This window comes from Mobula birostris, chromosome 4 (assembly GCF_030028105.1).
Source record: "Mobula birostris isolate sMobBir1 chromosome 4, sMobBir1.hap1, whole genome shotgun sequence".
Taxonomy (NCBI): Eukaryota; Metazoa; Chordata; class Chondrichthyes; order Myliobatiformes; family Myliobatidae; genus Mobula; species Mobula birostris.
This window is the reverse complement of record NC_092373.1, coordinates 119,143,208-119,167,464: the sequence shown is the minus strand read 5'-3', so window position 1 is coordinate 119,167,464 and position 24,257 is coordinate 119,143,208. Positions and strand designations below refer to the sequence as shown.

The 24,257-nt window shown below is 42.7% G+C and overlaps 1 protein-coding gene across 7 annotated transcripts in view; it reads right to left on the bottom strand.

The window, feature by feature from the left end:
* Positions 1 to 24,257, bottom strand: part of alpk1 (alpha-kinase 1) — a 154,021-nt gene that overhangs the window by 13,638 nt on the left and 116,126 nt on the right. For all 7 annotated transcript variants that reach the window (XM_072255960.1, XM_072255959.1, XM_072255961.1 and 4 more), the window contains 6 exons: positions 22,219 to 22,314; positions 16,956 to 17,060; positions 13,834 to 16,174; positions 6,638 to 6,791; positions 5,525 to 5,687; positions 1,858 to 2,044 (listed from right to left, as the gene is read on the bottom strand). In XM_072255960.1, coding sequence (XP_072112061.1) covers positions 1,858 to 2,044; positions 5,525 to 5,687; positions 6,638 to 6,791; positions 13,834 to 16,174; positions 16,956 to 17,060; positions 22,219 to 22,314 — 3,046 coding nt within the window. The remainder of the gene's footprint in view (positions 1 to 1,857; positions 2,045 to 5,524; positions 5,688 to 6,637; positions 6,792 to 13,833; positions 16,175 to 16,955; positions 17,061 to 22,218; positions 22,315 to 24,257) is intronic.

Below are 24,257 nucleotides of genomic sequence, written 5' to 3'. Positions count from 1 at the left end.
GTCATTAAGGAAGAAATAGCGAAATATTTAGAAAGATTCAGAAAGGGTAGGTCCTGTTTGACAAACTTACTGGGGTTCTCTGAGGACATAATGAGTGCAGTGGATAGAGGGGAACAGGTGGATGTCGTATACTTGAATTTCCAGAAGGCATTTGATAAGGTGCCGCACAAGAGACTTACAAATAAGATATGGATGCATGGAGTCAGAGGAAGTGTATTGACATGGATTGTAGATTGATTAACCAATAGAAGGCAGAGAGTTGGTATAAATGGGTGTTTCTCCAGTTGGCGTCAGTGGTGAGTGGGGTGCCACAGGGGTCGGTGCTGGGCCAGCAGCTGTTTACCATTTACATCGATGATTTGGATGAGGGGACTGAGTGTAGCGTAGCAAAATTTGCTGATGACACTAAACTGAGTGGAAAAGCAAATTGTACAGAGGATGTGGAGAGTCTGCAGAGGGATATAGATAGGTTAAGTGAGTGGACCAAGGTCTGGCAGATGGAATACAACATTGGTAAATGCGAGATCATCCACTCTGGAAGGAAATAATAGAAGAGTAGATTATTATTTAAATGGTGAAAGATTGCAGCATGCTGTTGTGCAGAAGGACTTGGGAGTGCTTGTTCATGAATTGCAAAAAGTTGGCTTGCAGGTGCAACAGGTTATTAAGAAGGCAAACGGAATGTTGGCCTTCATTGCCAGAGGGATTGAGTTCAAGAGCAGGGAGGTCATGCTGCACTATACAGGGTACTGGTGAGGCCGCACCTGGAGTACTGTGTGCAGTTCTGGTCTCCATACTTGAGGAAGGATATACTGGCTTTGGAGGCAGTGCAGAGGAGGTTCACCAGGTTGATTCCAGAGATGAAAGGGTTAACTTATAGGGAGAGATTGAGTTGCCTGGGACTATACTCTCTGGAATTCAGAAGAATGAGAGGGGATCTTATAAAAACATACAAAATTTTGAAAGGGATAGATAAGATAGTAGGAAAGTTGTTTCCATTGGTAGGTGAGACTGGAACTAGGGGACATTGCCTCAAGATTCAGGCGAGAAGATTTAGGATGGAGATGAGGAGAAACTGTTTCTCCTAGAGAGTGGTGAATCTGTGGAATTCTCTGCCCAGGGAAGCAGTTGAGGCTTCTTCACTAAATATATTTAAGATACAGTTAGATAGATTTTTACATAGTAGGGGAATTAAAGGTTATGGGGAAAAGGCAGGTAGATGGAGCTGAGTTTACGGACAGATCAGCCATAATCTCATTGAATGGTGGGGCAGGCTTGATGGGCCGGATGGCCTACTCCTGCTCCTATATCTTATGTTTTCTGTCCAACATGTATCCTGTCTATATTACACTGTAACTTATGGCAACCTTCTACACTTTCCACAACACCTCCAATATTCATGTTATGAACATGAACTCACACATCCCCACATTAAACTCCACTTGCCAGGTTTTCACTCAATTACTCAACTTTTCTACACTCCACTGCAAAATCACAATGTCTTTGTCACATGCCATTCCATGTACTTTCATGGAAACCTTACATTTGAACTGAAAGGTGCGGGGAGAAAATATTAAGGACATATTTTAACATGATCCCTTCCAAAGGAAGGTGATGAGCAAACTGAATTTCTTCTTCGGAAAATGACAGCATCAACTCTAAAACTAAAAGGAACTGTTCACTTTTGCCATCATGCTGTGATTATTGAATGAATGAGAAGCTTCCCCTTGGCTCTGTGAACTATGGTTTGGGTAATGCTGGGTAAGAAAGGTGTGATCCTGGTGTAACCATTAAAATCACTTGCATGTGGATTATAAGTGCTGCTGTCATCTGCTGAGTGACAGTTGAGTTACTTACCTTGTAAGTCAACTACTATTTCTTCTTGGTTTGAAAACTCGTATGTAAAATGTCCAAATGCTAGTCCATACATTGTTGCTTCGTATTCTTTGCAAACAGCCTTTTTGTTGTTGGTTAGTTTTATGAATTTTCCAAGCATATACGGCTCTACGCTTACACAGTCCACAATTTGGTTATCTTCCAAAAGCTGAGAAAACAGAAAGCACAGAACATATCTGGGTGTGACTTTTAGGCTACTGTGATGTGAATACATCACTAAAGACTGATTCAATGGTACAATTTTTAAATTGTACCAGCACCAATTTGACTGCAAAAAATGATGGTAGTAAAAAGGTTCCCTGACTTAAACGATAACTGGTTTAACCTTTTGATTTCATCCCCTCGAATACTTTTGAAATAACTACTCCTAGTCAGTTCACATTTCCAAAATTCACTCCTCTGGTTTGACCCATTATTGGATCTGCAAAGGATTTTGAAAATGAATATCTGAGAATATACTATGGGTGAGAACAATGTGGCCCCTGGTAGACCACTACATGTCCATTGGGAGAATGTGCTTTTAGCATTTACTGGTTGCACGTACTCAGAAAGTTAACTTTGAATCGTGAACTCCCTACTTCATATCTCAAAGTGCCTCCTCTGCTGCATCCACAACACTGTCTATTTAGAATTAGAATTTATTTTATTTCTTACATCCAAGGGGGTAAAAATCTTTATGTTGTGTCTGTCGCAATGTACAAGCAATAAAGTGGGAAAATATGGGAGAATATTACTCAAACACTAAGATTGTGTACATGATTGTTTTGTATACATTTATGTACAGTCAGATATGCAATCAGATCAATGTGTATTGATAAATCCGATGGCCTATTGGTCCTGGCCTTAATGCAACAGTACTGTTTGCCAGATGGTAGCAGCTGAAACAGTTTGTGATTGGGGTGACTGGAGTCCCTGATGATCCTTTGGGCACTTTTTATGCACCTGCTGCTGTAAATGTCCTGAATAGAGGAAAGTTCATGTTCACAGATGCGCTGGGCTGTCCGCACCACTCTCTGCAGTGCCCTGTGATTGAGCATAGTACAGTTCCTGTACCGGGCAGTGACACAGCCAGTCAGGATGCTCTCGATGGTGCCCCTGAAGATTTGGGGACTCATGCTGAACTCCTTCAGCTGTCTGAGGTGAAAGAGGTGCTGTTGTACTTTTTTCACCGTACAGTCCAGGTGAGATCCTGGGTGATGTGTATACAGAGGAACTTGAAACTACGCACTCTCTCAACCACAGTCCCATTGATTTCAATAGGGGCTAGCCTGTCTCTGTTACTCCTGTAATCCACGATCAACTCCTTCAATTTTTTTTGACATTGAGGGAGAGGCTGTTTTCTTGGCATCACTGTATCGGGGCGTTGACCTCTCTTCTGTAGACTGTCTCATCATTGTTGGAGATGAGGCTTATCAATGTGTCATCTGCAAATTTGATTAGCAGATTGGAGCTGTGCGTGGCAACGCAGTCATGGGTGTGAAGGGAGTAGGGGAGGGGGCTCAGGACACAACCCTGGGGGATCCTGTGTTGAGGATCAGAGGGGCAGAGGTGAGGGAGCTCATCCTTACCACCTGCTGGCGAACTGACAGGAATTCCAGGATCCAGCCGCACAAGGCAGGGTGCAGACCGAGGTCTCTGAGCTTCTTGTCGAGCCTGGGGGGAAGTTATGATGTTGACTGCTGAACAGTAGTCCAAGAAAAACATTCTTACATAACCACCCCTCTTCTCCAGGTGAGTGAGGACACTGTGTAGAGCTACAGCTATGGCATTGTAAGTTGATCGGCTGTGTCTGTAGGTGAATTGTAGGGGGTTCATTGTGGGTGGTAGCAAGCTGCAGATGTAGTCCTTGACCAGCCTCTCAAAGCATTTGCTTATTATTGAGGAGAGTGTAACAGGACGATGATCGTTCAGACATGTTACTTTGATCTTCCTTGGCACAGGGACAATGGTGGATGTTTTGAAGCAGGAGGACAGCACACACTGGTAGAGCGAGAGATTAAAAATGTCTGTAAACACACCAGCCAGCTGTGCTGCATACACTTTGACCACTCGTCCAAATATGATTCGACACATCAATGAGTTTCATATTTTTGAATTTTTTTTATAGTTTTAAACTCTTGTAAATCATTAAATGTACAGTTTGACTTTGCTTTTTAATCAAATACATTAAAGTGAAGTCGTTCGGTCATCTTGAACTGCTGTGGTCAATCTGGTGACGGTAGTCCCAGAATACTATTTGGCTGTAAACTCCAGGATTTAGATCCATTCAAGTGATTGTCCCAAGTCAGGACAGGATGCCGTTTGGAGGTCTTGCAAGTGCCAATATTCCCACGTTTGTTGCATTTGTCACTCTATATGGTAGAAGTCACAGGTCAGTAACTGCACTTTGTTGATGATGCACTTTGCAGCTACATTGTTGGGGGTGGGGTCGATATTGACTGTTTGGGGAGGGGGTGAATGACTTATTTTCAATGACTATAGCATCCTTCTTTAAGCAAGAATAATCACTCCTGAACTATCTACGCATCTGGTCAAGCTATTCCAGTACTGTAACATTACTGGCATCTACCTGGCAATAGGGAAGATAACAGGTATACTGCTCACAAACACATGCCAGTGGACACCAGATGGTGGAATCTTCCCCTTTATTTAATTGGATCAAATAGAAACAAAGAAAAACTTACAGCACAATACAGGCCCTTCGGCCCACAATGCTGTGCTGAACATGTACTTTAGAAATTACCTAGGGTTACCCATAGCCCTCTATTTTTCTAAGCTCCATGTATCTAACCAGGAGTTCTTAAAAGACCCTATTGTATCCACCTCCACCACCATCGCTGGCAGCCCATTCCACGCACTCACCACTCTCTGCATAAAAAAACTTACCCCTGACATCCCCTGACTGAAATGCACTAGGACCTCTTGTTATCCCACTCAGTTAAAGGCTGCCCAGGATTGTTAATTTTGCTTATCTCTCCTCTACAAATTTAGACTAGACTGTAATGAACTGTGGAACCAAGCACTCCTATTCAAACCTAAATTGAGCATCAGCGTGCAGATGGTGAAGTGGTGGTTATTGGTGGTCAAGTGCTCCAGTAGCAGCATTTCCATCATTTTGTGAGCAGTCCAAGAGGACAATAATTGCTGGAATGGATGAAGAGATATCCAGACTCAGGAAATCTGGAGCAAGATCTGGAACTTAATGGATCAGGCACTATCCGTTGAAAAGAAATGGACAGCTCTTGTTTTGGTTACAGACCTTTCATCAGGGCTAGAAAGGAAGAGGGGAGACAGCCAGTATAATTTAAAAAAAAGGTTGGGAGCAAGCGGTGAAATAAGAGCAGGCGGTTGATAGGTGGATCCAGGCGAGGAACATGATAGGCTAGTGAGGGAGGGATAAGAAGACAGGAGGTGATAATTTGAAGTAACAAAGGGCTGCAGATGGAATCTGATTGGGGACAACAGTGGCCCATTCAGTAAAGGGAAGGAGGTGAGGAGTGTAACTGGTGGGATAAGAGAAAAAAAGGGGGCTGGGACAACTTCTCCAACTCCCCTCTTCTACAGCTTCAACATTTCACTTTTTTGAGATGTAAGTGGATTACAATTTTTAACTGTTCTTTCAACTTACCAACAGAACTGAGGCTGGAATATAATATATTTGTGTTGGCACTTGCTGTTCATATAACCTTTTATTGAATACTGTCACGTAGTGCTGTGCAGTCATTTGCCGCTCAACATCATTGAAGTAGTAGGAAAGTTCTTTCACTCTTTTATACTGTTTTCCAACATATCTGGAATAGCAAGAAAGAAATCTGTCAAGGCACTGATTTTTGGCATTCTTAGTGAAAAGCATCATGTTTTAGGATGTGTTGGGAATCTATTTACGCATCTTCAATATTCCTCACTAAAGAACAATTATATAAAGTGGAAACAGATTTGGATCGGAAAACAAGTACAGCTTCAGTGGAACCTTCTCCTCTCACTCCAGTCTATTCACTGTAACTCAATCCAGTCCTGCCTGGCTCTATTCTCGATAGCCTTTTGTGTTTCACTTACTGATTGGCAAACTGAATGGAGATAATGACCAAATTTGGAAAGTCTAGGATGACATTCTTACTAATTGAGCCATTAGATGAACTCAGTTATCAAAGCAGCTGATAAACCTAAAGTGAGAATTTATGAAACAGAACCCGTGAAGGTTTTAATTGTTGTTTCATGGTGCTGAATCAAAATCCTGGAACCTGCTAACCTACAGAACTGTGGGATCACTTTCACCTGTGCTGCAATCATCTTGGCCTTTCATTATTTTCACTGGGTCTAAATCCTGGAATTTAAGCGGCCAGAAGTTAACTCCTGGTCCAAATTCGTATGCTTCTATGCTAGTATTTCCAAGGGCCGCCTATACCAGACAGATTCAGGGATTCAGCAAAGAGCTCATCACCACCTTCTTAAGGGAAATTGTGGATGGGAAATAAAGGCTAGCCTTTCCTGCGTAGCCAACAAATGAATGAGAGAAAGAAGACCCAGATTGCAGGAAGAAGGCTGTCCAGCCACGAGGAGAAATAGTCAAAAAAGCCTACCTTCACATACATCAGGGGCTTGGATATTAGAGTCATAGATACATTGCCTCAGCTGATGAGAGTCAGCAACACCCATATCCCAAGGAGGAGTCAGTTAATATTGCTAGAGAAGGAAGTCAGAAAACAAGTGTGATTTTGGAAGAGGTAGAATTCTTCGGTACCTGCCCAGTATTTCTTCCTGATGCAGAAAGCGGGTCTCCAAAGCAGTCCTCTGGGCACCTGGCTTATCCACAGCTAAACACTTCCCAATATATACCAGAGTTTCTTGGGCTGTCCAAGTGTCAGTTTTTTTGTTATATTTAAATAGCAGACCACCTGTAAAAAATATGTGTAAACTGCATTTTTTCAGTTCCGCAGACTGGACAAGCAAGGAAGTACAACACAGGCTTGATTTCCAAGGACCATGCACCTTAATTAATTAATGGTTCAGTTGGACTTTTGATGTATCCAGAACAATATGTATATTTACATAGCATTGGTAGGTTCTGTGTCTTTATCAGTGTTGATACAGTGATGACATGTTGGGGATCAGTTGGGTTACAGTTAGTTGCATGTTGCCAGAGTCTGTGGGCTCAGCTAAAGATTGGTGCAAATTTTAAGAATCAGTTTACCTGATATTAGACTATAAGATCTTAAGATACAGAGCAGATTTAGGCTAATTGGCCCATCGAGCCTTCTCACCATTCCATCATGGCTTCTCAACCTCATTTTCCTGCCTTCTCCAGTGACCTTTGACATCCCGACTAATCAAGTACCTATCTACCTCTGCTTTAAGTATTCTCAGTGACTAGGGTTAGGGTTAGGTGTGGCAATGAATTCCACAGATTCACCACCCTCTGGCTAAGGAAATTCCTCCTCATCTCTGTTTTAAATGGACAAGCCTTTATTCTGAGTCTCTGCCCTCTAGTCTTAGACCCACCCACTATAGGAAACATCTTCTCCACATCCACTCTGTCCAGGCCTTTCAATAGTCAATAGGTTTCAGTGAGAATTCCCCCCCCCCCCCACCCAACTCATTCTTCTAAACTCTAGGAAGTACAGGTCCAGAGCCATCAAACGCTCCTCTGATGTTAACCCTATTATTCCTGGAATGATTCTTGTGAACATCCTCTGGAACTTCTCCAATGCCAGCATATCTTTTCTTAGATAAGGTGTCTAAAACTGCTCACAATACTCCAAGTATGGTCTGACCAATGCCTTATAAAGCCACAGCATTACATCCTTGTTTACATACAGCATTATAGTCTAGTCTTGTTCAAATGAATGATAACATTGCATTTGCCTTCCTTAGGTGGAACAGAGATGAGGTTCTGTGGGCGCGATAGGAACATCTGATGGTTTGTTGCCTCCTTGGTGTCAGGATCAGGATGTCTTGGATTGGGTCCATGGCATTTGCAAGGGTGAGAGTGAGCAGCCAGAAGTCTTGGTGCATAATGGCACCAATGACATTAGTAGACAAGGTCCTGAAGAGAAATTTTAGAGAGCTAGGGAGAAAGCTGAGAAACAGGGCCTCCAGGATATTAAACAGAGGCAATGTGTAGTGAGACTCCTAGCATGGACAGGCTGATGATAGGGCAAAATTGAAGTAAACAGGATGAGTTGCAATGTAAAGCGCAGACAAAATCGAAAAGGGTGAATACAGGACTGAAGGTGTTATATTTGAATGCGCGCAGTATATGGAATAAGGTAGATGAACTTGCAGCATAGTTGCAGATTGGCAGGTATGATGTTGTAGGCATCACTGAATCATGGCTGAAAGAAGATTATAGCTGGGAGCTTAAAGTCCAAGGATACACATTGTATCGAAAGGACAGGCAGGAAGGCAGAGGGGGTGGTGTTGCACTGTTGGTATAAAATGAAATTAAATCATTAGAAAGAGTGACATAGGGTCAGAAAGTGTTGAATCATTCTGGCAGGAATAACGGAAGAGTAGCAGTGGCTGGAATTTCTGGAAGCAATTCAGGAGCCACTGGATATATACATCCCAAAGAGGAAGAAGCATTCTAAAGGCAAGATGACACAACCGTGGCTAACAAGATAAGGCAAAGGGAAAAATTAGTGGGAAGCTTTCAAATACCAAAAGAAGGCAACTAAAAATTGTTATTAAGAAAGTAAAGATGGAATACAAAAGTAAATTAGCCAATAATATTAAGGAGGCTACCAAAAGTTTCTTCAGATACATAAAGTGTAAAAGAGAGGCTAGAATGGATATTGGACCACTGGGAAACAGTGCTGGAGAGGTAGTAATAGGGGACAAGGAAATAGTGGACGAACTGAATAAGTATTTTGAATCAGTCTTACTGTGGAAGACACAAGCAGTATGGTGGAAGTTCCAGGTATCAGGGGTCATGAAGTGTGTGAAGTTGCCATTACTAGGGAGAAGGTTCTTGGGAACCTGATATGGCTGAAGGTAGATAAGTCACCCGGACCAGATGATGTACACCCCTGGGTTCTGAAAGAGGTGACTGAAGATATTGTGGAAGTATTTGTAATGATTTTTCAATAATCACTAAATTCTGGAATGGTTCCAGAAGACTGGAAATTTGCAAATGTCACTCCACTATTCAACGAGAGAGAGAGAGGCAGAAGAAAGGAAATTATAGACCAGTTAGTCTGACCTCAGTGGTTGGGAAGGTGCTGGAGTCCATTGTAAAGGATGTGGTTTCAGGGTACTAGGCCATAGTCAGTATGGTTTCCTCAAGGGAAAATCTTGCCTGACAAATCTGTTGGAATCCTTTGAAGAAATAACAAGCACAATAGACAAAGGAGAATCAGTTGATGTTGTGTATGTGGACTTTCAGGTCTTTTACAAGGTGCCACACAAGGCTACTTAACAAGCTATGGACCCATGGTATTACAGGGAAGATTCGAGCATGTATAAAGCAATGGCTGACTGGCAAGAGGCAAAGATAGGAATAAAGGGAGCTTTTTCTGGCTGGCTGTCAGTGACTAGTGGTGTTCCACAGGGGACTGTGTTGGGACCAATTCTTTTCACGTTATATGACAATGATTTGGATGACAGAATTGATGGCTTTGTTGCAATGTTTGCAGATGATAAGAAGATAGATAGAGGGGAGGTAGTTTTGAGGAAGGAGAGAGGCTACAAAAGGACTTAGACAGATCAGGAGAACGGGCAAAGATATGGCAGACGTAATACAGTGTCGGGAAGTGTATGACCATGCACTTGGGTAGAAGAAATGAAAGGGTTGACTATCTTCTAAATGGAGAGAAAATACAAAAAATTGAGGTACAAAGGGATTTGGGAGTCTTTATGCAGTATTTCCTAAATGTTAATTTGCAGGCTGAGTCTGTGGTGAGGAACAAATGCGATGTTAGTGTTCATTTCAAGAGGACTAGAATATAAAAGGATGTAAGGTTGAGACTTCAATAAGTGCCGGTGAAGCCTCACTTGGAGTATCGTGAGCAGTTTTGGGACCCTTATCTTAGAAAGGATGAGTGGAAACTGAGAAGGTTCAAAGGAGATGCACAAAAATGATCCCAGGCTTCAACAGCTTGTCATATGAAAAGCATTTGATGGTTCTGGGCCTTTATTCACTGGAACTCAGAAGAATGAGGGTGACCTCATTGAAACCTATCAAATGGTGAAAGGCCTTGATAGAGTGGATGTAGGGTGGATGTGGAGAGGGTGTTTCCTATGATGGGAGAGTCTAAGACCAGAGGAGAGCCTCAGAATAGAGGGGCATTCTTTTAGAATGGAGATGAGGAGGAATTTCTGTGGCCAGAGAGTGGTGAATCTGTAGAATTTGTTACCACAGGCAGCTTTGTAGGCCAAGTATTAATGTATATTTAATACAGAGATTAATAGATTCTTGTTTGGTCATGGTGTGAAGGGATACAGGAAGGCAGGAGATGTGGCTGAGAGGGAAAATGGATCAGCCATGATGAAAGACTGGATGGGTCAAATATTGAGAACTAATTATTTGTATGTCACAAGCATTTGAAATAAGATCTGCTGGCAGTATAAATGCCAGAGTAACGGCAAAGGAGGACGGCAGAGTTGTCAGATGGGAGTGCAGGTGGAGCAATGACTGGAAACAATGTTGTTGAAGATTAATTTGGGTTGCCCCCTTTGTATGTAAGCTATGTGACTCAAGTTCTATCAAAAGCACAGTACCAGCAGCTCATGGTGTGTTCATAGCCAGCAATTTTTGTTTTGAGTTCCTTCATGCATACGCCATGTATGGCAGGAAAGACCCTGGGCTGTGGTGTTCAGCTCACATTTGGATGCCTCTCCTGCAATCACAGGAGAATCTCACATGGTCTGCTGGCCTCTCTGGTGGCAGCAGACTTGTATTGGGCCTGTCAAACCTGCTCCTGTGATCTTCCCCTGTGGTACCAGGCCGGTACCTGGAACCTCACCAGGGCAGGTTCACTTAAATACTGTCTGTTACACTGCTGGCATTTAGGGCACCAGTGAAGGTCCCCCATCTCTGTCGCACACAGCTACAGATGGATTCTTCATTGCTGTTTTTGTAACAGTTTTATTTTACCAGTTACGATTGTTATCCCTGAGCTGAATACCCAAACCTGGAGGACTAGTGGACTACTCTTAGTCTGGCTTCTACTCTTTGAACTGTTTGGCATGGGTACTCTTTCAAGAGCCAAAGCATAAGGCCCTAACTCTAGCCAACATCGCTCTCTGGGTCATCAAGGTACACAAGTCTCCAAACCCTACAACAAAGGTTCTGGTCCTCTTGGAGTACCAGGGTAGATATCCTAGGGTTATTTATTTAACAGTTTTCTCCCCTAGTAGGTCTTGAAGGAGTGTGCTGAGACCCTGCATGGAGTTCTCCAATGCATTTTCAATCTGAGTCTCAGCCTGGAAAGGGTCCCATCTATGAGGTAAACATCATGTGTGGTCGCAGTACCCAAGAAGGGCCAAGCGAAAGTCTTGAACCGTCCATCGGCCCTGACCTCACATATCATAAAGACGCTAGGAGGCTGGTCCTGTCTCTCCTCCGACCCCTGGTCAGATCAGCCCTCGATCCCCTGCAGTTTGCCTACCAGGAGCACATTGGAGTTGACAGTGCTGTCATCCACCTGCTGAACAGAACGTACTCCCATTTGGATAAGCAGGGCAGCACTGTGAGGATTATGCTTTATGATTTCTCACATGCCTTCAACACCATACAGCCCTCATTGCTGGGGGAAAAGCTCCGTTCAGTGCAGGTTGGCACTTCCATTGTATCCTGGATAATGGACTACCTGAGTGGCAGACCACAGTATGTGGGGCTTCAGAGCTCTGTGTCAGACATGGCTATAAGCAGCACTGGGGCCCCACAGGGGACTGTATTGGCTCCCTTTCTGTTTACCCAGTACACCTCGGACTTTAGATACAACACTGAGTCATGTCATCTGCAGAAATTCTCTGATCACTCAGCAATATTTGGGTGTATAAACGGAGAACAGGAGGATGAATACAGGGCCCTGGTGGAGGACACTGTCAAATGGGGCAAGCTGAATCATCTGCAGCTCCACTTTAGTAACATTAGAGCACCAACACAGAGGCTGTGTACAGGAAGGACCAGGGTCATCTCTACTTCCTGAGGAGACTGAGGTCCTTTGGAGTATGCTAGCCTCTCCTTCACATGTTCCACCAGTCTGCTGTCACCAGTACAATCTTCTGTGTGGTGGTGTGCTGGGGCAATGGCATCAACACGGGTGATGTCAACAGACTCAATAAGCTGATTAAAAAGGCTGGCTCTGTTATAGGAGTCAAACTGGACAGAGGAGGCCGTGGTAGAACACAGGACCCTACAGAAAATTCTGGCAATTCTAGACAATGTTCTCACCCTCTGCATGCCACCTTGGCTGAACAGAGGAGCACGTTTAGTAATAGACTAAGATAACTGCACTGCTCCAAATAGCGCTACATGAGGTCATTCTTACCCTCGGCCATTAGGCTCTATAATGAGTCAACCTACTGCCAGGGAATTGATGACACCCTTCTGTAGACTGGGGTAACTTTTTTTCTCTTTCTTATTTATTCTTTCTTACTTCTCTTCTAATACTTGTATATCTGTGCACTTATAATGCTACTGTGACACTGTAAGTTCCTTTGGGATTAATAAAGTATCTTACTATCTATCATCCGTTGACCAAGATTTGTCCACCTGCCAACCTCCTGCCTAAACCAACCTCATCCAAACCCACCCTCAACAACTGCTGGCCATAGACTGCTACTGTAGCTACTGATTGCATCCATGACTACCAATAGCCACCCACTGTTTCAGCACTCCCAGCCCTCAACCCTCACTCCTTTTCTATCTGCGATCCTCCCCAAATCCATGGGTTCCCTGAGATGCCATAAACACAGTCCCATGCCAGGCCACAAATGTACAGATTTCATTAAGCATTCTCTGTACTGGTGCAGAGTGCTAGAAAGAATGCTAATTCACGTAAACTCGGTTCGGTTGCATCTGATGCTATCTAATTTCTAAGCAACTGGTCCAGGAGCAATGCAATTGTTTAACAATCCTCTGCAGACCCCAGTAAATTCTAGGCCTCTGTGACCTAGAAGGAAGTGTTGACTCTTATATTAAGAAAATTTGAGAAGCCAAGAGGTGTAATTATGAAAAATGCTATCTTGTGTGAAATGTATGCAAAACCCTAAAATAATAAGGAGAATATGTACTGTGTCATCATCATTATGTGCCATGTTGTATGACCATGATCGTGCTTGGCAAACTTTTCTACAGAAGTGGTTTGCTATTGCCGCCTTCTTGGCAGTGTCTTTACAAGATGGGTGACCCCAGCCATTATCAATACTCTTCAGAGATTGTCTGCTTGGCATCACTGGTCACACAACCAGGACTTGTGTTATGAACCGCCTGCTCCCATGGCTTCACATGACCCAGATTTGGAGGTGTCTAAGTAGGGCTGCATCTTGCCCAAGAGTGACCTACAGGGAAGCAAAGGGAAGGAATGCCTTACACCTCCTTTTGTGGAGATGTCTTGTATCTCCACTCTGCCACCCAATTAAATATTAATTGCCATATTATTTTTGTTCCTACCAGGCATTCAGTGAGGTAAGGATGTTAAGGCCAACTTGTTATCTTGGCCAATATTTATGAATCAACATTGTCCTACGAGATTGATTATACTTCATTTGATAGGTCATAAACTTCTTTGGAGGTCCTGAGGTTGTGAAAGATGCATGTAATTCTAGGTCTTTCTTCCTTAAATGACTTCTTAGATAAAAAAGCATTTTCTAGAAATAAAATATGAGTCTGAGGTTTGCAAGAGATAAAAGAAATTGGAGAGATAATTGAATTAAGATTGTCTTAATTTATCAAATAATACTAATAGCATCTATAAAATGATTAAAAGTACTTACGATAAATGTCTTTTAGTTTGTGAGGGTAAAATACCCCAGTGCCAGTAATTCTCTCCATAAGCCACTCGTGGGTTACACCTGCACACAACATCTTATAATCTTCATCAGTTATAACACGTTTCTTAACGCTCTGCATCTTTTTGGAAAGGAACATGAAAGAGCTGCTGCTTGAACTTGGCGATGAACTTACATAATCGAGGTCAGATCCACTGCTTGAGAAAAGTGATTTGCACCATGATTTGTTGGAAGAGCTGGAGTTGATACTGCTGTTCAAAGACTGGTTACTCACGACATTGTCAGCACTTTCAGCTGCTACAAATGATGCCTTACAGTGATTTTTGTCTAATTCTCTGATGGGTAACATAGATTGAGCAGAGCAATCCTTCAGTTGGACTGCATCTTGATGATGTGTCTCCAGTTTCTTGCTTTCATCTGAATGCTGACTTTCAGAAGCTCCTTGAGGAATTGGAGAAAAATGGCTTTCTTCTGTTTCTTCAACCGTCTCTGCTGTAGGGTCGACTGATATCAATTCAACTGATCTGTTTTTCTCGGATATCACCTGGCTTCTCTTTGTAAGGCTCCCTGAATGATCACTGTCAATTATGATAGGATCCACAGCATTTGACCGTGGCTGAGAATAAGAGGACTTTGCAAGGCTGTTTTCACTTGTGCCCATATGAAAATCATTCAGATCACTCTGAGTGTCATCAGCAGTTTCTGCATCAGTGTCAATCATCTCAAACGAGTTACTCTGTCCTGAAGAAGCTGAGCTAACCTTCCTAATGTTCAGTGAATCCGAATGAGTTATTGTGCCTTTACCAGTTGGATCTGATGAAGAATGAGGGTTTGGCACATATCCAGGGGACCCTATAAAATTATTTGTTTTATTATCCTTTTCTCTGTCATCAACAGTATCTGCATCAGAGTCAATCATCTCAAATGAACTGCACTCTATTGAAGAGGAACTGGAAACTCTCCACACGTTTGCTGAATCTGAAGGAGTTACTGAGGTTTGGTAAGTAGTTTCACAACTCTGATCATGACCGGCGGTCTCTACATAACTGTCTGGTTCATGGTCTTTTGCATTGTCATCAGCAGTCTTTCTATCAGGGCCAGCCACTGTGGAAGACCTGTGTTCAACTGAAGATAAAGCTGAAGGAATTTTCTTCTCCATATTGCCTGGAGTACAGTTAGTATTTGAATCACTAAACTGTTTATATGTTTGAGACAATGTATGTTCTGATGGAAAGACAGAAAGTGCAGTTTGTTTTTTTAAATCATCCTGCTGATGCTCTCCGATTTCCTCAGTTAAAACCGTTGAACATTCTGTGTCCACAGTGAGCAGACAAGGTTTACTTCCACTGCTGGGGGGTTCACTGTCCTTGCTCTTGATAACTTCCTCCCAGCTGTCAGATAATCCTGACCCCGATGTTTCCAGGCAGGACTTTGAGGAGGAGCTGAAGCCATGGCAGTCACTCAGATGGTCTGTGCATCCTTTCTTGGTGTTACTCTTCTCCTTCAAGGTTACACCACCCAGATTTCTACCAGTGCCATGTGGTTGGTCATTCCTTGAGCAGGTGTGGTCTTTCAAAAGGTCTGCATCTTGGTTCTCCGGTTTGGTCACCTTCATTAATTCATGCCTCTTGTTATGCATCTCCTGTTTGTTTTGCAATGCTTTCTTCTCTTCAGGTAGAGAATGCTGAGAGGCATCAAGATCCCATTGATGAGGAATGCTTGCTTTGGCATTAGCAGTATCAAGTTCTTTGGTTTCTGTCTTAAAAGCAGTTATACAGCTATATTTTGAAACTCCCTTGCTATTTTGTTGTCTTCTACAACTACCTTCAAATACTGTGCATATTGTTCTGTGGTATTGTTTGTGCCTGGCTAGGATTTCATCAAAGGCCACCCTTCCCTTCACTATTGGCTTATCCCAGTAATGTTTATAGTGGTCTGGGACATAAGACTTGCTGTCAGAATTGCAGAGATCTTTTATTTGCAAAGAAACTTTAATTTGGCTGATCAGTTCCATGATCTCCTGAGCCAAAACTTCCTGGTTCTGAGTACTGTAGAGGTATAATTTTCTCATTGCTTCTTTACACAGTTGCCTCATCTTCACAAGGATTTCATTGTTACCCGTAAGCCACTTGTGCACAGTTGTAAGAGAGAAAGCAGCTTTAACAAATCCATGCAGTTCCTGTTTACTTGTTATAACATCATCATCTCTCTTCGTAAGGAGACCTATTTCAAAAGCCTCTTTTGCTTGTAAAAGGTAGAACTGATTTTTCTCCTTCGAATCATTCCCCTTAAAACTATAAGAAAGGAGACATGTTCCATAAATGTTCTGGGGAGGAAGAAATAGGAAGCTTCAGTTAACATTAAACTGTTTTGGTGGTAAATGCCCTTATTCCCTACCAGCATGATATTAATAGACCTAAAACAAAACATTACAGATACTTGAAATGTGAAACAAGCCCAGAATATATTGGAAATATCAATCTGGAGAAGACAAATTTCAGAGTTGTATGGATACATGCTTTGAACCTTTGAAAAGTAATATTCCACATAACAACAGCAATCCCTAACACTCGTCTTACTGGACAGGGTGAAAATGGAACCAAGGTATCAGAGGTATCACAACCAGCTATGGGAACCACTTTGGAGGGACTTCCATAGGATTCTTGTTCATGGCGAAACTTCTCTGAGGAACAGTACCTACTCACACCATACTGCATCAAGACATCTTCACTGAGAACTGTGTCTTCTTGCAACCTCAGAGAGGTACACACAGGCTAGAAGACTGCTGGCACAATCGAAGTCAAGATCATTATCCTTTTCAACATCCCAGGCTCAGAACTATTCCAGGATGCTGCTCTTGACCCACATCACATTTCAGTTTGCTGCTCAGTAATGTCATTACACAACAGTTTTCAAGCTGTTAGAGAATTTGGATATTGAATAAGCTCTCAACTATACCTGGGCTTTGTTTTCCCAAAGGGTTCATTTTGTTTGGTTTAAGTTTACAACCCTGTCACTTGAATGCAATAAAGCAGATTTAAACAAAAGAACTCTATTTGGGATAATTTAACAGGTTTCTCCAACACTGCTTCCTGTTCTGTACTCACCAGGTTTGTCAGCACGAAGAGTGGGTTGTACTGACTGAGCACAGCTGCCAGTTTGCTTGCTTCAGCAGCTGATAAGAGTCGATCAGTGCATTCCTCAACCAGGATCTGAGAGACAACCAGAACATCAGGCTGCATTTCTAAATACAAGATGATAATCCTGCTAGATCACTAATCTCTCTTTTTCATTTAAGTAATTTGAGATCTGTCTTGCATCAGCTATGTTTAGCCACTAACTACCTTGATAGTAACCACCACTTCTCTTGCTGACTCATTTATTAATTTGTTTATTGAGATTACAGCGTGGAATAGGTCCTTCGAGCCGCACCTCCCAGCAACCCCTGACTTAGTCCTAGCCTAATCAAAGGACAATTTACAATGACTAATTAACCAACTAACTGCTACGTCCTTGGACTGTGGGAGGAAACCCACACAGTCACGAGAAGAATGTACAGACTCCTTACAGGCAGTGGCGGCAATTGAACCTGTTTTGCCTGTACTGTAATGCGTTGTGCTAGCCATTACGTTACTGTGCTACCTCCTAGCATAACTCACTTTGCGATACTTTGTTGTCACAATGCTTAGAACATGTGTACCAATGATAGTCCATGACAAAAGTGGCAGCAGTGATATAGGCCATTGCATGAAGCAGAATTAGATGAGGACAAGTATAAGTATGTCAAAAATCTGCTTCCATTGACAATCTTCAAGTGCTGCTTCCATTGCTAGAGACTTTAATCTAATGTAGAATGTATCAGGCAGAATGGCGTTGGTTACATGACTAAAGGGTTGCATCTTCCCCTCACATGCTGCTTTCTGTCAAAGGTCTCAAGATTAGTCTGTAAAGTGATTCAGGTGTGTTAAGTTGCTTTGGGTCACCTGTGGGTCTGTTTGTACTAATTGCCATCAACGTGTAACTAAAAGAATATTACATTGATGTGCTTTTGCCTCATATTTTTACCTCAGGCAGCTCACGTGCAAAACACCTTTGCATATTCCTTCCCTAGTGTCTACAGCAGAGCACAGGGCGTTTTGCCATTATGTTCCGCATGAGCCCTTTCTCATCCCTGTTTTTCCAGCTCTATCAGACAATCCTTTCTCTTCCTCTCTCACATAACCATTCAGCCTCCCTTTTAATCCCACTCACTCTTTGCTTCAACTAAAGTAACTGAAAAAAGCGAATATACTTGTTGTAGAGGGAGTGCGATGAAGATGCACCAGACTGGTTCCTGGGATGGCTTCTTTGTTATTTAAGGAGAGATTCAGTAGAGTAGGCCTGTACTCTCTAAAGTTTAGAAGAGTGAAAGGTGATCTAATTGAAAGGTAGAAAATGCCTAGAGCACTTGATAGGGTAGATACACTAGATTGTTCCCCTTGGCTGAGAAATCTAGAATCGGATCACAGTCAGAAAAGTGGGTATGTACTTAGGATTGAAGTGAGGAATGATTTATTCATTCACAGAGCTGTGACTCTTTGGATTCTCTAACTATGGAGGCTTATCAAACAGAAATTGATCGATTTCCAAATGTTAGACATGTCATGGCATGTGATGATAGAGCAGGAAAATGGTGTTTCAGCCTTTAAAACCTGTCCTGCCATTCAACAACATTATGTCAACAGCATGACATTGTTGAATGGCAGGACAGGCTTTATAGGCTGAATTACCTACTTTTGCTTCTATTTCTTAAGACCATAAGACAAAGGAGCAGAAGTCGGCCATTTGGCCCATCGAGTCTGCTCTGCCATTTTAGCATGAGCTGATCCATTCTCCTATTTAGTCCCACTCCTCCGCCTTCTCACGATAACCTTTGATGCCCTGGCTACTCAGATACCTACCAATCTCTGCCTTAAATACACCCAATGACTTGGCCTCCACTGCTGCCCGTGGCAACAAATTCCATAGATTCATCTCCCTCTGACTAAAAAAATTTCTTCACATTTCTGTTCTGAATGGGCGCCCTTCAATCCTTAAGTCATGCCCTCTCGTACTAGACTCCCCCATCATGGGAAACAACTTTGCCACATCCACTCTGTCCATGCCTTTCAACATTCGAAATGTTTCTATGAGGTCTCCCCTCATTCTTCTAAACTCCAAGGAATACAGTCCAAGAGTGGATAAATGTTCCTCATATGTTAACCCTCACATTCCCAGAATCATTCTAGTGAACCTTCTCTGTACCCTCTCCAACGTCAGCACATCCTTTCTTAAATAGGGAGAACAAAACTACCCACAGTACTCCAAGTGAGGTCTCACCAGTGCCTTATACAGCATCAACATCACATCCCTGCTCCCATACTCTATTCCTGTAGAAATAAATGCCAACATTGCATTCGCCTTCTTCACCACCAACTGAACCTGGAGGTTAACCTTAAGGGTATCCTGTACAAGGACTCCCAAGTCCCGTTGCATCTCAGAACTTTGAATTCTTTCCCCATTTAAATAATATTCTGCCCATTTATTTCTTCTGCCAAAGTGCATAACCATACACTTTCCAACATTGTATTTCATTTGCCACTTCTTTGCCCATTCTTCCAATCTGTCGAAGTCTCTCTGCGGACTCTCCGTTTCCTCAGCACTACTGGCCCCTCCACCTATCTTCGTGTCGTCAGCAAACTTACCACAAAGCCATCTGTTCCATAATCCAAATCGTTGATGTACAATGTAAAAAGAAGTGGCCCCAACACGGACCCTGGTGGAACACCAATGGTAACCGGCAGCGAACCAGAATAGGGTCCCTTTATTCCCACTCTCTGCTTCCTGCCAATCAGCCAACGCTCTATCCACGTATGTAACTTTCCCATAATTCCATGGGCTCTTATCTTGATTGTTAAGTAGCCTCATGTGTGGCACCTTGTCAAAGGCCTTCTTAAAATCCAAATATACAACATCCACTGCATCTCCCTTGTCTAGCCTACTTGTAATTTCCTCAAAAAATTGTAATAGGTTTGTCAGGCAGGATTTTCCTTTAAGGAATCCATGCTGAGTTCTGCCTATCTTGTCATATGCCTCCAGGTACTCCGTAACCTCATCCATGACAATCGACTCCAACAACTTCCCAACCACTGATGTCAAGCTAACAGGTCTATAATTTCCTTTTTGCTTCCTTGCTCCCTTCTTAAATAGTGGAGTGACATTTGCAATCTTCCAGTCCTCCGGAACCATGCCAGAATCTATCGACTTTTGAAAGATCATCGCTAATGCCTCTGCAATCTCCACAGTTACTTCCTTCAGAACACGAGGGTGCATTCCATCTGGTCCGGGAGATTTATCTACCTTTAGACTATTCAGCTTCCTGAGTACTTTCTCTGTCGTAATTGTGACTGCGCACACTTCTCCTCCCTGCCACCCTTGAGTGTCGGGTATACTGCTGATGTCTTCCTCAGTGAAGACTGATGCAAAATACTCGTTCAATTCCTCTGCCATCTCCTTATCTCCCATTACAATTTCTCCAGCATCATTTTCTATCGGTCCTATATCTACTCTCACCTGTCTTTTACTCTTTATATACTTGAAAAATCTTTTACTATACTCTTTGATATTATTTGCTAGCTTCCTCTCATAGTTAATCTTTTCCCTCTTAATGACCTCCTTAGTTTCCTTTTGTAAGGTTTTAGAAACTTCCCAATCCTCTGTCTTCCCACTAATTTTTGCTTCCTTGTATGCCCTCTCCTTTGCTTTAACTTTGGCTTTGACTTCTCTTGTCAACCACGGTTGCAACCTTTTTCCATTTGAAAATTTCTTCCTTTTTGGAATATACCTGTCTTGCACCTTCCTCACTTCTCGCATAAACTCCAGCCACTGCTGCTCTGCCATCTTTCCCGCCAGTGTCCCTTTCCAGTCAACTTTGGCCAGTTCCTCTCTCATGCCACTGTAATTTCGTTTACTCCACTGAAATACCGACACATCAGATTTCGGCTTCTCTTTTTCAAATTTCACAGTGAACTCAATCATATTATGATCACTGCCTCCTAAGGGTTCCTTCACCTCAATCTCTCTTATCACCTCCGGTTCATTACACAATACCCAATCCAGTACAGCCGATCCCCTAGTGGACTCAACAACAAGCTGTTCTAAAAAGCCAACTCGCAGACGTTCTACAAATTCTCTCTCTTGAGATCCAGTGCCGACCTGATTTTTCCAATCCACTCGTATGTTAAAATCCTCCACAATTATCATAACACTGCCCTTCTGACAAGCCTTTTCTATTTCCTGTTGTAATTTGTAGTCCACATCACTGCAGCTGTTTGGAGGCCTATAAATAACTGCCATCAGGGTCCTTTTACCCCTGTGATTTCTTAGCTCAACCCATCAAGATTCTGCACCTTCCAATCCTATGTCACCTCTTTCTAATGATTTAGTATAATTTCTTACCAATAAAGCCACGCCTCCCCATCTGCCTACCTACCTTCCTATCCTTCCGATACACCGTGTATCCTTGGACGTTCAGCTCCCAGAGACATGCATCCTTTAGCCACGTCTCAGTGATGGCCACAATATCATACCTGCCAATCTCTAGGTGTACAACAAGATCATCCACCTTATTCCTTATGCTGTGTGCATTTAAGTATAACACTTTAAGACCAGTATCTGGTACTTTTCGCTTTGATCTCACTGCAACTTTACTGCACTGCAACTCATCCCAGTGGCTACAAATTTGCCCCATCACCTGCCTGTCTTTCCTGACATCTTTACTGCTCACTATCTTAGATTTATTTCTGTTTCCCCTTCCTCCACTCTATCATTCCGGTTCCCATCTCCTTATATTCCCATCCCCATTTCTTATATTCATATGTAACTCTTCCCTGGACAGAGAGACTCAAATTCTTGTCAATTGTTGGGGAAAGATTTTTCTGATGAATTGCCCTTTGGGTTTATTGTTGTCTGTACTTACTGAAAACGGATGCATAGTGTAGTTATAGTTCAAATGGTGGCATTCTTCTTGCCTTGTGTTAAAAGATTTGGTTCAATTCCAAACACAATGATAAGCTCCAAAATCCTTGGTTACATTATTCTGGTTAAAATATTTAATTTTAAGCTTTGATGGTTTGACAATTTATTGATTCTGTCACTGCAATGTAACCCTTGAAATGTCACTAAGAAACAACAAACTGAAAGATTAATCAGCACCTTTAGCAACTTCCAGATGAAATTACACTTAATCTGGCAATCTCTAGACTAACATGTGCAGAGTTCATTTGCTGCCTTTTATCATTCAGAAATATGGGCATTTACTTTCAGAAGGATTAACAGTTACATATACTTTACCAGATCCATCTGAGGGTTCTTCTTAAAGTGGTAGTAATCTTCATCACTCATCGAAACCAGCAGATCAGCTAAAATGCCCAGTGATGTAGAAATTCCCTATAAATTATAAATATTTAATATAATTTATATTACCTCCAAATATGGTGAAATCTCATGTTCAAGTTGATTTCCTAGGATTTTTTTTGAAGGGGTCAGAAAGGGAGAGTAGTAATATTTTCACTGGTACAACTTATCAACTAGTGTGTATATGACAAAGTCTTCCTAATGCAACACCCACAAAATGCCAGAGGAACTCAGCAAGTCAGACAGCATCAATGGAGATGAATAAATAGTTGACATTTTGGGCCAGACCCTTCATCAGGACTTGAAAGGAAGTGGACAGAAGCCAGAATAAGAAGGTGGTGCAGGAAAAGGAGTACAAGCTGGCAGGTGATAGGTGAGACCAGGTGAGGGAGAGGTGGGTGGATGGGAGAAGAGGGTTGAAGTAAAAAGTTGGGAGGTGATAGGTGGATGAGCTAAAGGGCTGAAGAAGGAGGAATCTGATAGGAAAAGGCAGTTGAACATGGAAGAAAGGGAAGAAGCAGGGGAATCAGAAGGACATGTTGGACAGGTGAGGAGAAGGGGTGAAAGGAAAAAGAGAGATGGAGGGAGAGGGGAGACATGATCAGGTTGGAGAAAATGATGGCTATGTCGTCAGGTTGGATTATTATTAGTCTTGCTAATTTTTGGGTTGCAACATTTAACACAACATTCTGGCTTGATATCCCTCTCTGCCACTCTGGTCTCATCTCCTGTTGCACTGGTCTCTCCCACCGCGGCACTGGTCAATAGACAATAGGTGCAGGAGTAGACCATTTGGCCTACTGACCAGCCATTTGACCAGCACCGCCATTCACTGTGATCTTGGCTGATCACCCACAATCAGTATCCAGTTCCTGCCTTATCCCCATAACCTTTGATTCCACTGTCTTTAGGAGCTCTATCCATCTCTTTCTTGAAAGCATCCAGAGACTTGGCCTCCACAACCTTCTGGGACAGAGCATTCCATATATCCACCACTCTCTGTGTGAAAAAATTTTTTCCTCAACTCCGTTCTAAATGATCTACCCCTTATTCTTAAACTGTGGCCTCTGGTTCTGGACTCACCCATCAGCAGGAACATACTTCCTGCCTCCAGCATGTCCAATCCCTTAATAATCTTATATGTTTCAATAAGATCCCCTCTCAGCCTTCTAAATTCCAGAGTATACAAGCCCAGTCGCTCCAATCTTTTGACATATGACAGTCCCGCCATCCCGGGAATTAACCTTGTGAACCTTCGCTACACTCCCTCAATAGCAAGAGTGTCCTTCCTCAAATTTGGAGACCAAAACTGCACACAGTACTCCAGGTGTGGTCTCACCAGGGCCCTGTACAGCTGCAGAAGGACCTCTTTGCTCTTATACTCAATTCCCCTTGTTATGAAGGCCAGCATGCCATTAGCTTTCTTCACTGCCTGCTGTACTTGCATGCTTGCTTTCAGTGACTGATGTACAAGAACACCTAGATCTCGTTGTACTTCCCCTTTTCCTAACTTGACTCCATTTAGATAATAATCTGCCTTCCTGTTCTTACCACCAAAGTGGATAACCTCACATTTGTCCACATTAAACTGCATTTGCCATGCATCTGCCCACTCACCCAGCCTGTCCAAGTCACCCTGCATTCTCATAACATCCTCCTCACATTTCACACTGCCACCCAGCTTTGTGTCATCAGCAAATTTGCTAATGTTACTTTTAATTCCCTCATCTAAATCATTAATATATATTGTAAACAGCTGCGGTCCCAGCACTGAACCCTGTGGTACCCCACTGGTCACCGCCTGCCATTCCGAAAGGGAACCCATTAATCGCTACTCTTTGTTTTCTGTCAGCCAGCCAATTTTCAATCCATGTCAGTACTCTGCCCCCAATACCATGTGCCCTAATTTTGCCCACTAATCTCCTATGTGGGACTTTATTAAAGGCTTTCTGAAAGTCCAGGTACACTACTTCCAC